The 18,084-nt window shown below is 46.7% G+C and overlaps 1 protein-coding gene across 1 annotated transcript in view; it reads left to right on the top strand.

The window, feature by feature from the left end:
* The first annotated feature begins 4,242 nt into the window (after positions 1-4,242).
* Positions 4,243-18,084, top strand: part of iqgap1 (IQ motif containing GTPase activating protein 1) — a 113,761-nt gene continuing 99,919 nt past the window's right edge. The window contains exon 1 of the mRNA XM_073024762.1: positions 4,243-4,428. Coding sequence (XP_072880863.1) covers positions 4,374-4,428 — 55 coding nt within the window. The 5' untranslated portion in view covers positions 4,243-4,373. The remainder of the gene's footprint in view (positions 4,429-18,084) is intronic.

Raw genomic sequence — 18,084 nt, forward strand, 5'->3', positions numbered from 1 at the left:
AGTGGGAAGGGATGTGGGGGATGAATGGACAAGGGAGTCGCGTAGGGAGTGATCCCTGCGGAAAGCAGAAGGGGGGGAGGGAAAGATGTGCTTGATGGGGGGAATCCCATTGGAGCTGGCAGGAGTTAGGGAGAATTATATGTTGGACCCGGAGGCTGGTGGGGTGGTAGGTGAGGACAAGGGGAACCCTATCCATAGTGGGGTGGCAGGAGGATGGGGTGAGGGCAGATGTGCGTGTGACATGGAGAAGACCAGATGGGAACAGCAAAAATCAAATTGATGACATAACAATCAATAACAGATTCAAAAATTTGATAACTCAATCCAAAAGCTACCCTGGAGCAGATTGTGGGAGCGACCACATACCATTCATTTGCAAAATGAAAATAAAGATGAGAAAATTAAAGAAACCAAAAAGATCAATGCCACTGGATATTCAACAACTACAGAACAACCCTCATCTGAAAACAAAATACATAATCAAGCTGAAAAACCATTTTCAAATGATGAAGGAGGCAAATCTTCCTGGGACATATTGAAGGGATCCAGGGTTGAAGCTGCAAAAGAAACCATCCCATGAAAAGAGCGGAAAAGTAAGAAGAAATGGATAACTGAAGATATAATACAGTTGATGCAACAAAAACAGACCATCAAACCAAGAGACAAGAAAATGCAGAGGAGCTAAAGACAGATGGCTAAATGAGAAATGCTCAGAGATAGAAAGGCTACAAACTCTGGAACAAAGATGATGCACAGTAAGATTAAAGAACTAACGGGGAAATTACCTTGCTCAGCAAGTGGATGCATCAAGGCAAAAGATGACAACTTAATTATGAGCAAAGAGGGAATCCTAAACAGATGGACAGAATATATAAAAGAACTTTTTGAAGACCAAAGGGGAGAAAAACAGAACATAAAGAAGAATCTTGAAGGACCTAACATTCTAAAATCAGAAATTCGAGCAGCCATAAATAAAACAAAACATAACAGAGCAACTGGTCCAGACAACATCGCTGTTGAAATTATACTGGCCTTAGAAGATTTTGGAATAGAGAAAATAACAGAAATAGCAAATGAAATCTATGATCATGGGGAAATACCTGATGATTTAAGTAATTCAGTGTTCATCACACTTCTAAAGAAAGAGGAAGCAACAGAAAGTGAGTTACATCGTATAATAAGCCTGATGAGCCACGTGGCAAAAATTATTCTCAGAGTAATCATGATGAGAGCAAGACTCTGTATAAAACCAGAAATCAGTAAAGAACAATGCGGCTTTGTGGAAAACAGAACCAGAAATGCAATTGTCATGCTACCGATGATCTGTGAACGAGCCACCCAGGTAAAAAAGCCAACTACCTATGTTTCATCGACTATACAAAAGCTTTTGACACCTTCAGACACCAAGATCTCCTAGAAATGCTTCAAGATCTTGACATAGATGGAAAAGATGTACGTTTCTTAAGAAACTTATACTGGGACCAGACAGCATCCATCAGAATAGAAGGAGAAGTGAGTGAGTACATGAATATCATGAGAGGAGTCAGGCAAGGTTGTGTCTTTTCACCCAACTTATTCAACCTGTATCGCGAAAATATCTTGAGAAGTATCAAAGACATCAAAAGACTCACAATTGGAGGCCATAATATAAATAACATCAGATATGCTGATGACATCATATTAATAGCTGACTCAGAAACAAAACTTCAAGAACTACTCACTATAGTGGCAGCAGAAAGTAATTGCAGAAGCCTCTCAATCAACATCAAGAAGACAGATAGCATGGCCATCTCCAGAAAGACAAACATCCCACAATGTGTGATCAAGATCGGAAATACAAACACCAAACAAGTCAACAAATTCAGATATCTTGGCAGCCAAATAACAAGTGATGGCAGGTGTGACACTGATATCAAATACCGAATAGCAATGGCGAAAGAAGCTTTCCAGAAAATGAAGACCATATTAACAGACAGAAAGATGAGCATGTACATTAAAAATAGAATGCTGCAGTGCTACATTTATTCTATCTTGACTTATGGAAGCGAATGCTGGGCCATTTCCCCAGTAATGGAAAAGAGACCAGAAGCAGCTGAATTATGGTTCTACAGGAGCACGTTAAAAATACCATGGACCACACACACACATCAAATGAAGAAGTTCTCAGAAGAGCCCAAGCTGTTAGATCACTCATACCAACAATATGAGAAAGACAACTCAGATTCCTAGGACACATCGTGTGGAAAGATGAACTAGAAAAACTCACACACTTTGGAAAAATCAAGGGGAGCAAACCCAGAGGAAGACCTCGGCTTATGTACATCAAAAGCCTAGCCAGGTGGCTACACCTTGAGGAAATGGAAGTCTTCCAAAGAACGAGGGATAGATCAGTATGGAAAACCGTGGTCACCAACGTCCGCATCGGATATGGTACCTAGATAGACAGACAGACAGTTGAGGTTTTGGAGAGGGTGCAGAGGAGATGTTCCAGGATGCTGACTGGATTACAGGGCATGAGCTATAACAAGTGGTTGGACAAACTTGGGTTGTTTTCTCTGGAGTGTCGGAGGCTGAGGGAAGATCGGATAGAGTTTTATATTATGAGAGGTATAGATAGAGTAGACTGCTGGTAACTTTTTCCAAGGGTTGTAATGTCTAATACCAAAGGGCATGCATTTAAGGTGAGAAGGGGTAATTTCAAAGGCAATGTGAGGGGCAAGTTCTTTTCACAGAGAGTGTTGGGTGTCTGGAATGTGCTGCCTAGGGTGATGGAAGAGGCAGATACATTAGAGACATTTAGAAAGGCACACGTGAGGAAAATGGAAGGATATGGACATTGTGTAAGCAGAAGGGATTAATAATTTTGATGACTAATTGGTTTGGTACAACATTGTGGACCGAAGGGTCTGTCCCTGCGCTGTACTGTTGTATGTTCTATTAATCTCCCTGTGGAAGACTCGATGAGAATGCCAACAATTATCCTAGAATACACCTCGAACTCACCGCCTTCTACAGTCTCTGTGAGCGCATCTGTAGCCAAGTAGGACATGGTATTCTCAGATTTAAATAAAATAGACAAACGTATTTGGGACGAAAGGAGGAAGGTTTAAAGAAGAAATGTAAGGCAGGTATTTTTAACTGTCCTTGGAGGGCAGACTGGTTTGCATGATGGACTGGGCTGCAAAGCAAATTTTTTTTGCACTTTATTGTCAGCCTGCACTGCACTTTCTCTGCTACTGTAACACTTCATTCCCCATTGATTTGACCTGTATGAATGGTATGCAAGTCAAGTCTTTCCTTGTCCCTGTGTACAATTTTCTCCAGATGCTCCAGTTTCCTTCACTTTCCAAAGACAAGGGTTAGTGAGTTGTGAGCATGGGATGTTGGTGCTGGAAGCATGGCAACACTTGTGGGCTGCCCCCCACCACTTTCTTCAACTCTGTTGGTTGTTGACACAAAGGACACCTTTTACTGCATGCTTTGATCATATGTAACCAATATGTAATCTGAAGTGCCTGCAACAGGATAGAACACCTAACAGTACAGTACTGTACAGGAATAGGCCCTTCAGCCCACACTGTTGTGCTGAACCAATTAAATGGCTAACTAACCAAATATCTTCATTCTACAAAATATCCATATCTTTCCATTTTTCTCACATTCATGTACCTATCTAAACACTTATTGGAAGTCTCTAATGTATCTGCCTTCACCACCACCCCAGGTAGTGAATTCCAGGCACCCACCACTCTCTGTTTAAAAAAACTTGACCCTTGCATCTCCTTTGAAATTACCCGCTCTCACCTAAAATGTGTGCCCTCTGGCTTTAAACATGTCAACCCTAGGAAACCGATACTGCCTGCTCTGCTCTCCGCCTCTCATAATCCTCTGTCAGATCTCCTCCTCAGCCTCCACCACTCCAGAGAAAAACAACCCAAGTTGTTCCAGTTTCTCCTTGGAGTACATGCCCTCTAATCCAGGCAATACTGGTGAACCTCTTCTGCACCCTCTCTCCAAAGCCTCGACTTCTTTCTCTGAGGGGGCGATGTTGGTTGGGAGTGGTGAAAGCAGATACTAAAGTGGTATTTAGATAAATACAGGAGGCTTTTAGACAGAGGACATGGTGTTAGTTTAATTGGCACCATGCGGAGCACGGACCGTGTGCCGAAGGGCCTGGAGTTGTGTGTAATACGCAGCGGAGGCAACAGGGGGAGCGTGGATACGAGAGCGGAGGGGGAAACTACACCCAGACCGGAGGCAGAGAGGAAGGAAGCGTTGAGACGGAGTGAGATTCGCGGAGAAAAGTTCGCCGCCCGTCCCTCCTCACAGCGAACGTCGTCCGTGCGCTCAGAGAGGGGCCGAAAGACCAGATAATGTCCACCTCCGACGAGACGGATGGGCTGGGGGCCCCCAGACCGCACTATGGCTGTAAGTAGTCCGGGGAGAGGTGGGGGGGAAGAGACGCTCCAAGTTCAGGAACCGCACCTGGGGGAGGTACCGCCAGGCAGCGGCTGGAACCTGGAAGTTTGTGTGCGGGCGAGGTGTCCGGGAACAGGTGTGGGGTATTACTGTGAGGGGACGGGGGTCGGTAAACGCGCCCCCCTCCCCAGCCTTCAGGTGGTGTGGGTAGTCCAAGCGCTAGGGGTGGGGGGCAGAGCTGCACGTCTTGGCGGGGGGAGGCAGATGCAGAGCTCGGTCTTCGAGGGGAAGCGGTTGACGACGTGTCCCGCTCGCTGCTCTGCCGTGGGAGCTTGCCGTGCATTTTCCAACGCCGGGGCGTGGTGTTGAGGGCGGGCAGGTGGCGGCGGGCAGGTGGCGGCGGGAGGGGCCGCTGTCGAGAGGTGATGGGACGGGGGTGGGGAGCGCCCCTCCGCCTCCCGTGTCTTCACGGTCCCCGCCCCGCCTGACCCGACCCGACCCGACCCCCGCGGCTCTTCCACTCACCGCCGCCGGAGTCCGGCTGAACAGCGCCCGGGAAACAGGGCGAGGCTGTCTGGTGGCGGGAAAGCGGCTTCCGTTTGATCGCTGCTGCCCCTCCCGCGGCGGGGTGGGGGGCAGACAGGGTGAGCCTTCACCAGCGAGGGGAGAGACCTGCCGGGAGATCCCGGAGAGAGGGAGACTGGGATCACCCAGTGGGGTGAACGTTAACGCGAGAGACAAACTGTGATAACCGTGACCCCAGAGAGAGACTGGGTTTAGCACTGACAATCTCTTAATTGTGTAATTAATTCTCACAATCTATGGCTGATCTGAAATCTTCAATTGAGTTCCAACCTCAGAAGAAACTTGTGCTCAAATCCCATGTTGGTCCTTCCCTTGCCAGAACTGAATGGGATGGGCTGAATGGCCTATGTTGATGTTCCTATTAGGCTGGCTTTGTCTATCTCTTGCCATCTATTGTAACTAAGAACACAGACCATAGAACTGTACAGCACAGGACAGGCCTGGCCGGACCTTCGGCCCTCAGTGTTGTGCTGAACCAATTAAATTAGTAATCAAATGCCTAACTAAACTAATCCCCTCTATCTACACAATGACCAATTCCTTCCATTTTCCTTGCATTAATGTGTCTATGTAAACAACTCTTAAAATTCTTTAATGCATCTGCCTCTACCACCACCCCAGGCAGCACATTCCAGGCACCCAGCTCGGTGTTTCTTAAAAAATGATTTGCTCCTATCTTCTTTGAAATTATGCTCTCTCACCTCAAATACATGCCCTCTGGTATTAGACATTTCAACCTTGGGAGAAATGGTGTCTTTCTACTTTGACAAAAAATTCAAAACATGCATATAATTGTATCTTGACTAGATTGCCCATTAAATCTTAGGTATTCCATGTGAAACCAATGTGGTAGCCTATTCTAATTTAACCCTTTCAATCCTGGCCTGAGCCGTCACATCCTTCTCAAAGATCCATAATCAGATGGGGTTGAGGTGACAGAGAGAGAGAGAGTGAGAGAGGAGAAAAAACATGGGGATAGACAAGAGGAGGGAGTCTCCACGAGAATCACAGGGCTGGAGTGTTGAAGGTTGTTCCTAGATGAATATGAGTGGGGAGGGGGGGAAGAAATTTCAAGTTTGGCCCAGAATCACCTGCAGGTCTGGTTTGAACATTGTGATAGTGAAGAGGAGGAGAGTTCTGGACCTGTCAGATCAAGGTGAAGTTGTTGAGAGGGAATTTTAATGATGTTATAAAGTCAGAGCACACACACAAAATGGAGGAACTCAGCAGGGAGGGAAATCAACAGTTCACATTTCGGGCCGAGACCCTTCATCAGGACTGGAAAGAGGGTGGGGGGTGACAGCTGGATCCAGACGGAAGGGAAAAGGTGTGAAGTTGGGGGGAGAAGCTGGGAGGTGACAGATGACAGCGGGCCGTGGAATAAAGGGAAGAAGGTAGGCAACAAGAGGAAGGAAGGTGTGGCTGAGATTTGAGGTGTGTTTGTGGGAGGGGGGTGGCAAGCTGCTGGAAGGGATTGGAGGACCCTGCCAGGGTACTGTGAGCATGGGGGGGGGTGGGGGCAGCTGGGTGACATTTAGATTACAAGGAAAGCATGGGGGTGGGGGGGGCAGCTGGGTGATGCTTCAGTTATAAAGAGAGTATGGGGCGGGTCAGCGGGTGACATTTAGATTACAAGGACAGTGTGGTGGGGGGCAATGGGTGGCATTTAGATTACAAGCATTGCAGGGAGAGTGAATGAGCTGAACTAGCAGGTGGTAGTGGTGGGGTACCGTTTCAGCCACTGAGCTCAGGGTGAGGACAGATTGGGGACCATACCATACCCGGGCTGTCACATCACTTTCCACAAAGGTCATGGTGCTGAGTCTAATTCATTCAGCACTCTCAGGGTAGGGTCAGCCCAGGTTAGATGTAGAGTGCCCCTAATGAGACTCTTTGACCCAAGAGGAGGTCTCCACTCCTGCATCTCCCCAGCCCGTGTCCTCTGAGTTTGCTCCCCTGGAGCCGCAGAAGGAGGCCACAGTGTAAGAGAAGTGCAACCAGCCTGCAGTCCTCAGTCCCCCCCATGCCTGTAAACTCTGAGACTTTTTAAGCAGAAGTTGATTGGTTCTTGATTAGTAAGGTTATGGGGAGAAGGCAGGAGAATGGGGTTGAGAGGGATAATAAATCAGCCATGAGGGAACAGTGGCCAGACTCGATGGGCTGAATAGCCTAATTCTCCTGTGTCTTGTGGTCTCCTCCTTGATGCTGAAGCAGCAGGCAGGTTGTGAACGTGTCATAGAGCAGGAAATGGTTGCTGAGGCAAGGCAGGGGGAGGTTTCACTTTTGATTACCTCATTACTGACAAGTTGGATTTAAAAGCTATTTGTTTCACTTTGATGCTTCTCCCACTCCTTGTTTGGGATGAGCACTAAGCAGGAAGCCATTTCTCCTGGATGTCAGTAGGTATAGTTAAAACAGAATGAGGGGGAGGATCTCATTGAAACATACTGAATATTGAAAGACCTGGCTAGAGTGGATGCAGAGAGGATGTTTTCATTAGTAGGGGAGTCTAGGACCAGAGGGCACAGCCTCAGATTAGAAGGATGGGGAGAAGACAGGAGTGGGAAGGAGAAAATAAACCAGTTATGATCAAATGACGGAGCTCTGTGTCTTATCGTGTAATGACTGTTCGATCAGGAGTCACTTGTGCAATCTATCCATTTTAGGGCAAAGCACTGGAAACCCAAATGAATGTTTTCTCAAACCAAGCATACACTACAGTCAGCAGGTCAGACAGTGTCTGCGGAGAGAGAAAAACATTTCAGGTGTGGGACACTTCATCAGAGCCGGGAAAGAGGTTGCTTTCGGTCTGTTGCATCCCTCTGCACTGTTCCACCACCTCCTGAACACCAGTCACCATCGCCACCTGGGCTGTCACCCAGAGAAGCAACAGCAGAAATGGTTCAAGATTCAGGGTTGTTTAATGTCATTTCCGGTACACAAGTGTAAAGGAGAACAAAATAATTGTCACTCTCAAAGGTACATTTAATGTCAGAGAAATGTATAGAATGTACTTTTTCTTCGCAACCATCCACGAAAACAGAAGAGTGCCCCCAAAGAATGAATGGTGGTTAACTGTTAGAACCCCACAGCCCCCCCCAGCTCCCCACTCCCATGCGTAAGCAACAGCAAAGCAATGATCCCCCTCCCCACCAGCAAAAAAAAAGCATTGACACCCACCACCGAATACTCAAGCATGCAGCGAAGCAACAGCAAAGACTACTTGTTCACCTGGTATTCAACAAAGCACAGGCTCTCTCTCCCTAGTAAGGGAGAAAGGGGCCTCTCTGTTTCACAGCGAGAGGGGAGACATAACAAACAACTCACTGATTTAAGATATTTAAAGTCCATTGCGTTGCTTTTTCGAGCTCTGTGCCCAAGGATCTTGGGTCTCTTGGGAGATCTTCCATCTCCCATGACACATTGATTTTCTGCCGGGACACTGACCTTTGGTCTGCCTGTCTCCAGATCCCAGAACTCGGAAGGCGAGCTAATTTAGGCCACGTCCTTGGCATATTGAATGATGGCCATTCGTGAAACCTTGAGAGCAAGGAACCAAAGTCTAGGCCAGGGTCTTCAAAAGAACCCTGAAAGGGAAAAATAGAGATACTAAAGATGGAAATAGAGCTGTTTTCGTTGCAGCACAATAATGTAAAAATACAATAAATATAAATCATAAACTAGTTTATATACATAGATTGTATGTCAATAAAGTGACACTAGGCACGGGATTGTCTGTACATATGGTGGCTGACAGAAAATGATAAAGTAGGGCTGGGGGGGGAGTGGAGGTGTTGATCAGCCTTAAAAGTAACTGTTTTTGGGTCTGATGGTCCTAGTGTGGATGCTACGTAGCCTCCTCCCTGATGGGAGTGGGACAGACAGTCCATGAGCAGGGTGGGTGGGATCTGTCATGATGTTTCTGGCACTTTTTTGTCTATATGTCCTTGATGGCAGGTAGGCAGGTGCTGGTGATGCATTGGGCAGTTTTGACCACCTGTTGTTGAACCTTCCTGTTGACTGCAGTGCAGTTTCTGTACAGAGCAGCGATGCAGCTTGTCATCTGTAGAATCAGGGATCATTCGATCCACAGCTGTCGTGTTGTGACTGTTCAGGCAAATCCCATAGCTCAGGATTGTGATTGGGGGGGGGGGGGGGGGGGAGGGAGATGAATGTGGTCACATGGTGAAAGTCTGCTATTGTCACACGTACCAAAATACAGAGGAAAGCTTGTCTTACAGATCAAATCATTACAGCGCATTGAGGTAGAAAAAGATAATAATGCAGAATAAAGTTTATACGTTGCAGAGAAAGTGCAGTGCAGGTAAATAATAAAGTACAAGATCATTTTGAGAGGTCAAGAATCCCAGCTTATCATACAAGAGGTCAGTTTAAGAGTCTTATAGCAGTAGGATAGAAACTGTTCTTGAGCCTGGTCGTACGTGCTTTCTGACCTTTATCCTCGACCTGATGGGAGAGGGGAGAAGCGAGACTGTCCAGAGTGGGTGAGGTCTTGGACTCTACTTGTTTGAATATTCAATGATATGAACAGGGTAAAGGAAATGTGGCTTCTTTACCCAAATCCATTCCATGTGAGCATAAAATGGTTAATAGTATTCCGAGCGTCTTCGGTAGTTTTGAGAAGCTCTGGATTCCTGACACATTCCAGTCTCCTCATCCAGTGTTATCAAGTGGAGACTGTAAACATTGCACTTAATTCCAGGCAGGAATTTGCAGCCTCATCGCTGAAGAAATTAAAAATGAGTCCTGGAGCTGTTGGAGATGGACAATGTTCCCCTCCCTTGCCTGGGGTGTATAGATATCTCAGCCGGCATCTCCTCAGGAGCAGATTGAACCTTGGTGTGGGGATTGGGGACCTCCTTGCATCTGTCCGCTGTCGAGTGTGGGTTTACAAGGTGTTCTTGCTCAGAACAAGAGGCTGGACTTTGTGGGATACATGTCACGTTCTAATGACTCGCAGAATGAAGCTTTCTCTGCGCTAGTTATCAGACTGTCAGGGAGAGATGGCACAAGATAAATACAGTATGAAACACTCTGCTAGAGGAACAGCAACTACCGGTACTTGCCTCAGGCTCCTGGACCGGCTGCAATGCTGAAATGGCTGTGTGACTGGACTGTAGCCCTCAGGCTCCTGGACCGGCTGCAATGTTGAAATGGCTGTGTGACTGGACTGTAGCCGTCAGGCTCCTGGACCGGCTGCAATGTTGAAATGGCTGTGTGACTGGACTGTAGCCGTCAGGCTCCTGGACCGGCTGCAATGTTGAAATGGCTGTGTGACTGGACTATAGCCGTCAGGCTCCTGGACCGGCTGCAATGTTGAAATGGCTGTGTGACTGGACTGTAGCCCTCAGGCTCCTGGACCGGCTGCAATGCTGAAATGGCTCTGTGACTGGACTGTAGCCGTCAGGCTCCTGGACCGGCTGCAATGTTGAAATGGCTCTGTGACTGGACTGCAGCCGTCAGGCTCCTGGACCGGCTGCAATGTTGAAATGGCTGTGTGACTGGACTGTAGCCGTCAGGCTCCTGGACCGGCTGCAATGTTGAAATGGCTCTGTGACTGGACTGTAGCCGTCAGGCTCCTGGACCGGCTGCAATTTTGAAATGGCTGTGTGACTGGACTGTAGCCGTCAGGCTCCTGGACCGGCTGCAATGTTGAAATGGCTGTGTGATTGGACTGTAGCCCTCAGGCTCCTGGACCGGCTGCAATGTTGAAATGGCTCTGTGACTGGACTGTAGCCCTCAGGCTCCTGGACCGGCTGCAATGCTGAAATGGCTCTGTGACTGGACTGTAGCCGTCAGGCTCCTGGACAGGCTGCAATGCTGAAATGGCTCTGTGGCTGCGGACTCAGCTTTCGGGGACTCTGCAGTTCACGTTCCGTGTGTAATTTGCCTACTTTCCGATTGTCTGCACGATTTGTTCTTGATTTTCACACATTGGGTGTTTGACGTTGTGTGGAGTTTTTTAATGGCTTCTATTGTGTTTCTTTGTGGTTGCATGCAAGAAGATGAATCTCAAGGTTGTGTATAGTATACATACTTTGAACTTTCAGGAGAATAAACAGTCGATGCTTTGGGTTTTGACTCTTCATCAGGACTACTGTGGAAAGGAGCTGAAGCCAAAATAGGAATATGAGGGAAGGGAAGGAGTACAAGATGGCAGGTGATAGGTGAGACAGAGTCAGGGGAAGGTATATGAAGTAAGAAGTCTGCAAGGGGTTGGATGGAAGAGGTAAAAGGCTAAAGAAGAGGAAATCTGATGGGAGAGGAAAAAGGGTGGGGGGGGGGAGAAATTACTGGATGTCAGAGAAACAGATGTTCATGTTGTCAGGCTAGAAGCTAACCGGACAGAATATGCGTGAATCTTTGCAGAATCCCTTTGTGCTTGTGAAGTATGCTCAACACTGTCCCGTCACACACTCCCAGAGCAGGGGTAGTACTTCCCCTTTCTGGGATTCTACCTGAGCGCCCCACCCAGAAAGACTAGCCAGCAACCTGGCAGAATCGGGTGGTGAAGTCACAGCTCAGCTAGGGTGCTGAACGAGTTCTTCCCTACAAGAGGCTGATCACTGATCACAAACCAGCTGGTGACGTCCTTGCTGTGGCACCAGTTGGTCAATTTGTTCTCACCTCCTGCAAGTTCCAGAAGAGGCTGGTGGATTTCATCTGGGACAGGGGGAGGCAATGGGCCTCTGCTCAGGCTCTGAGCTTCCCTGTTGAGAATGGTGATCGTTCACCGGTGTCCACTGTTTCCCCTAAACTGCACGGCCGCGCAGTAACTGAAATGCTGCCACGCACACAGCCTTTGCTGCCGTGCAGCTTCAACTGGACGCAATGTTTACGAAATGTGAAAGATTTTCTTTGTTGTTCTTTATACCCTTCAATTAATAAAATCAGAAGAATGTGACTTTTCCATTTCCATGCCAAATATTCACAGCAGTTCTGCACTGTATCTCAATAAAAAAACAAGTAAACAACTGAAAGAAATAAATTGAAGTGCCATGCGGTTGTAAAAATTTCCTGCTCAGAACAATGGTTGGAATGCACAGCTGAAAAAGAAATAGAGGGAACGTTGCTGGTGCCTCTGGAACCAGCAGGTACCTGGACGTAGGGTATGCTCTCAGCTGAGGTGTGGTGGTGAAGAATTTCTTCTACAGGGACTCTGGCTTTGGGGCACCACTGAGCTCCCAGTGGGAAAATCAGCGGGAGTTGCCTGTTTTTTCATGGAACTTTACAGGGGACGGTTGCCTGCAGTCAGAACACTCCTGCCACCAGCGCTCTGCCTGCCCTTCAATGAACACATCCATGCTTGGGTGTCCTTGGAGAGGGAGCACGTAGTATTTGTTGGTTCACTGGAAGCCTTCAAAGACCCTGGGAGTACCTGGGGCTGGTCCATCCTGGATATTGATTTGTTTATTTTTTAAATTTTATGAATCCTGTAATCACATAAATCTACCAAGTATCGAAAGAAACCGTATCGAAAGAATCGAGAGCAACCTACTCATTCACAGACAACAGCTACTTATTTCCTATGTTTATCCCCCCACCGTTGGGACCCCCTGGCCATCAGCCAGTCAAGTCACCACTTCCACCTTGTTTTCCGCATCTCCCCTCTGTGGGCCTGTTCCTTTAGCACTGGGCCTGGCGTTGCTTGCTCCCTTTCACAGACAACTGTTCCAGTCAGGTTTATTATCACAGATCTGCATCATGAAATCTGTTATTTTGTGACAATAATTCAGAGCAAGGCATAAAAATTACTATGTTACAATATTTAAAAAATTAACTCTGCAAAAGAGGAACAGGGAGATGCTGTGTGTGGACTGTTCAGAAATCTGATGGCAGAGGGGTAAAAGTTGTTCTTAAAACATTGAGCGTGTGTCTTCAGTCTCCTATATCTCCTCTCTGATGGTAGTAATGAAAAGGAAATGTATCTTGGACAGTGAGGGATTTCCGTGATGGATGCCGCCTTCTTGAGGATGTTCTCAATGTGGGGAGGTTGTGCCTGTGGTGGCGAAGTTGTCAACCCTCTGCAGCCTCTTCTGATGCTGTCCATTGGAGCCCCCATACAGCCTGTCAGGATTCTGGCAGCATTGACGGTAAAGGCGTGGGTCTCCCGTGCCACACAGATCGGGGATGAGGTCCACACTGAAACGTTGCACAGCACGCACACCAATTGTTCTTTTGGTGTGCAAGGGTTTTCCAGGTGGGAACTCCGGAGACCACTCTCTGAGAGAAGGAATCTGCACAAACCTCTGTTTTAAAGACTAGAGACTTAATTTGTATCCCTTGTATCGTGTGAATAGTACAGCGCAATGCATAAAGATTACTGTAAAAATAAATAATACAAAAACAGTGAGATAAAGTTCATGGTCCATTCAGAAATTATGCAGTCACGAGTGCAGAGAGAGTAGAGACGCGGTCGAAGTATGCATCCTTAAAGTACTCCAGTGTTGATGGTCAGCGAGGAGGAGATGCGTTTTCTGATCTGCACTGACTGATGTCTCCTGATAAGGAAGGTAAGGATCTGGTTGCAGAGGCAGTAGAGAGTTCCAGGTTTTGAAGCTTGTTGATTAGTACTGAGGTGATGATGGTGTTGAATGCTGAGGTGTAATCGATGACCAGCAGCCTGACGCAGGATTTGCTTTCGTTCAGGTGGTCTGAGGCTGAGTAGAGAGTCAGTAAGATTGCACATTTTGGCCCGCAAAGGGTTTATGAGGGAAAAAAAGATTAACATATGAGGAGCATTTGATGGCTCTGGACCTGAACTTGCTGAGTTTAGAAGAATGGTGGGGGCGAGGAGGAGAAATCTCATTGTAATCTACTGAATAGAGTAGACTAGGAGGAAGTTTCCTATTTTAAGTGAGTCCAGGACCAGAAGGCACAGCCTCTTTGTGCAATGAGGTAGGAACTCAATATTGACCATCCCTCTACTTCTACAGCTGCTACTCGATCCGCTGAGTCCCTTCACCAGTTTGCTTCCTGCTTCAGATTCCAAAAGACATCGGAGCAGAATTAGGCCATTTGGCCCATCAAGTCTCCTTTGCCATTCTGTCATGGCTGATCCCCCTCAATCCCATTCTCCTGCCTTCTTCCCATAACCTTTGACAGGCTTATTAATCAAGAGCCTATCAACCTCCACTTTAAGTATAGCCAATCACTTGACCTCCACAGCCGTCTGTGGCAATGAATTCCACAGATTCACCACGCTCTGTCTAAAGAAATTCTTTCTCATCTCTGTTCTAAAGGGATGCCCTTCTATTCTGAGGCTGCGTTCTCAGGTCCTAGACTTCCCCACTATTGGAACGTCCTCTCCACGTCCACGCTATCTTGGCCTTTCAATGTGATCACGCCTCATGAGATCCACACCATTCCTCTAAACTCCTGCAAGTATAGGCACAGAGCTATCAAACACTCATACCCTTTCATAGAATATTAAAAAGTACAGTACAGAAACAGGCCCTTTGTTCCATCTAGTCCATGCTGAAATCATTTAAACTGCCAGCTCCCAATGGCCTGCGCTGGGACCATAGCCCTGTTGACGCTACTATCCTTGAACATATCTAAACTTCTCTTTAACATTGAAATCGAGCTTGCATGCTCCATTTGTACTGGCAGCTTATTCCACACTCTCACGGCCCTCTGAGTGAAGAAGTTTCCCCTCATGTTCCCCTTAAAGTTCTCACCTTTCACCTTTTATCACATGACCTCTGGTTGTAGTCCATCTATCATCCGTGGAAAAGGCAACCTGCATTTACTCTATCTACACCCCTCTTAATTTTGTACACCCCCATTAAGTTTTCCCTCGATCTTCTACGTTCCAGGGAATACAGTCCTATCCGATTTTTTTTATAACTCGGGTCCTCTAGACCCAGCAACATCCTTGTAAATTTTCTCCGTACTCTTTCAACCTTCTTTACATCTTTCGTGTAGCTGACGAAAACTGCACCGAATACTCCAAATTAGGCCTCATCAATGTCTTGTACAACTTCAACATAACATCCCATCTCCTGTACTCAATACATTGATTTATGAAGGTGAATGTGCCAAAAGCATTCTTTATGACCTTATCTACCTGTGACACCACTTTCAAAGAATTATTGACCTGTATTTCCAGATCCTTTTGTTCTACCACACTTCTCAGTGTCCTACCGTTCACTGTGTAAGACATACTACCAAAGTGCAAAACCTTACACTTATCTGCATTAAATTCCATCTGGCATTTTTCCAGCTGCTCCAGACCCTGCTGCAAGCTGTGATACCTTTCCTTACTGTCCACTACACCCCAGTCTTGGTGTCCTCCACAAATTTGCTGATCCAGTTAACCACCCCATCATCCAGATCATTGATATAGATGACAAACAACAAAGGACCAAGCACCAATCCCTCTGGCGCACCACTAATCACAAGCCTCCAGTCAGAGAGGTAACCCTCTACTACAACTCTCTGGCTTCTGCTTTGTGTTTAGAACCAATTATTAAACAGTGGAACAACATTGGCTATCGTCCAATCCTGATACCTCCCATAACACAAAAATACCTGATGAAGGGTCTCGGCCCGAAACGTTGGCTACTCTTTTCTTACGGATGCTGCCTGGTCTGCTGAGTTCTTCCAGCGTTGTGTACGTATTCCTTGATTCACAGCACTGCAGTTGTATCTCTATTACTGGGCTTTGGTCCTCTCTCTCTCCCCCCCCCCCCCCCCCCCCCCATTCCTGATGAAGGGTCTCGGCCCGAAACGTTGGCTACTCTTTTCTCACGGATGCTGCCTGACCTGCTGAGTTCTTCCAGCGTTGTGTACGTATTCTCTGATACCTCCCATGTTGCTCAGTATGATTTAAATATCTCTGCTAGGGTCCCGACAATTTCTGCATTTGCCTTCTGTAAGGTCTGAGGGAGCGCCTTGTTTGGCCCTGGGGATTTATCCACCCTGCTTTGCCTCAGGGTAGCAAACACCTCTTCTTTAATCTGTACAGGATCTGTGAAGTTAATGCCTCTTGGCCTCACTTCTATAGACTCTATGTCCTTCCCCTGGGTAAATACAGATGGAAACATAGAAATGTACAACACATTACAGGTTCTTCAGCCCACAATGTTGTGCTGACCAACTCTAGAAACTGCCTAGAATTTCCTTACTTCATAGGCCTATATTTTTCTAAGCTCCATGTACCTATCTAAAAGTCTCTTAAAAGACCCAATTGTATCTGGCTCTACCACCTTTGCTGGCAGTGCATTCCACGCACCTATCACTCTCTGTGTGGAAAAACTTGCCTCTGACATCCCCCGTGTATCTATTTCCAAGCACCTTAAACTATGCCCCTCATGTTAGCCATTTCAGCCCTGGGAAAAAGCCTCTGGCTATCCACATGATCAATGCCTCCCATCATGCAAAGAATTAATTTACAGTAAGATCTCCCCCATCTGTTTTGGCTCCACACATGGTTACCATTCTGCCTTTCCAGAGGACTAATTTTGTCCCTTGCAATCTTTTTGCTCTTAACATACCTGTGGAATCCTTTAAGATTCTCCTTCACCTTGGCTTCTAGAGCAACTTCGTGCCTTCTTTTAGCCTTCCCGATTTCTTTCTTAAGTGTTGTCTTGTATTTCTTGTACTCTATAAGCACCTGCTTGCCTATACCTGCTGGGCACCTTTTTTTTTCTTAACCAGAGTCTCAATATCTCTTGAAAACCAAAGTTCGGTGCACTTGTTATATTTATCTTTTATCCTGACAGGCATATACAAGCTTTGTACTCTCAAAATTTCGTCTTTAAGGGCCTCTCACTTACCAAGTACACCTTTTCATTTCTGGGATCATTTTGATAAACCTCCTCTGGACCCTCTCCAATGCCAGTACATCCTTTCTTAGGCAAGAGGCCCAAGCTATTTCACTGACACTCCACTTGGCCTGGTCAATAGCAATACCAATGTCAGCCTGCTGTTTATTGATTACAGCTCAACATTCAACACCATGTTCCCCTGAGTATTAGTCAACAAACTTCACATTACAGAGGAGGAGGTGTTTGCTACCCTGGGGCAAATCAGGGTGGGTAAATCCCCAGGGCCAATCAAGGTGTTCCTTCGGACCCTAGAGGAGGCAGGTGCAGAAATTGCTGGGGACCCTGGCAGAGATATTTAAATCATACTTAGCGACATGGGAGGTACCAGAGGACTGGAGGATAGCCAATGTTGTTCCACTTTTTTTTAAAAAAGAGGCTTTAAAGATAAAAACCTAGGCCTCAGTACATCCCTGTGCAACTAGACTCTCGACTTCTTCATCAGGAGACCACAGTCAATGCAGATGTTTTTGTATTCTGAGACTTTGGTCCTAAACTCCCCCCGCTGTTGGAAACGTCCCTCTCTACTCTGTTAGGCCTTTCAATATTCGCTGGGTTTCAATGAGATTCCAGCATGTGTAATCTCTCTCTGAACCTCCCCAGGCTGCTTTTCACTGGGAGCACAGACCAGTCCCTCCAACAGAGGTTGCCAGCACGCAATGAGCGTTGATACTTCCCTGTTGTACGTCTGCAGAAGGCAGGCGTTATTGCAGACATCCCACCTCTCCCGGAAGTTCCAGGAGTCTCCCGCATATTGATAGCGGCTCCCTGACGCCCGCAAATTATATACAATATCCTGGAAATCGATTTTATTTTAGAGCGAGCGCGAGAGAGAGAGAGCACGCCATGGCAGGGTGTTACAAAGAAAGAAAATATAAAACGTACTTCACCCCAGACTACACATTATTTTTGACCCCAGAGTACCCTGCCTAATAGGGGTCAAAAATAATGACAGTGTTGCTCGCTGTATTGATTGCAACAGTGACTTTTTTATTGCCCATGGTGGGTAAACTCATCTGTTGAGATAAGTGTAACAGGTGTCATTCGTTCATTAGCATAGCTAACGTTATTTAAATTAGCTGGCTAGCTGCTATGGATCTACTCTTTTGCAGACGTCCCACCTCTCCTGGAAGTTCTGGGAGTCTCCCGCAAATTGATGGTGCTACCTCCCTGAAATGAGTTTTTGCAGGGTGGGATGTCTGTTATTGGCTGATGCTGGCCATGTGGTAGT

Source organism: Hemitrygon akajei, chromosome 21, assembly GCF_048418815.1.
Source record: "Hemitrygon akajei chromosome 21, sHemAka1.3, whole genome shotgun sequence".
Lineage (NCBI taxonomy): Eukaryota > Metazoa > Chordata > Chondrichthyes > Myliobatiformes > Dasyatidae > Hemitrygon > Hemitrygon akajei.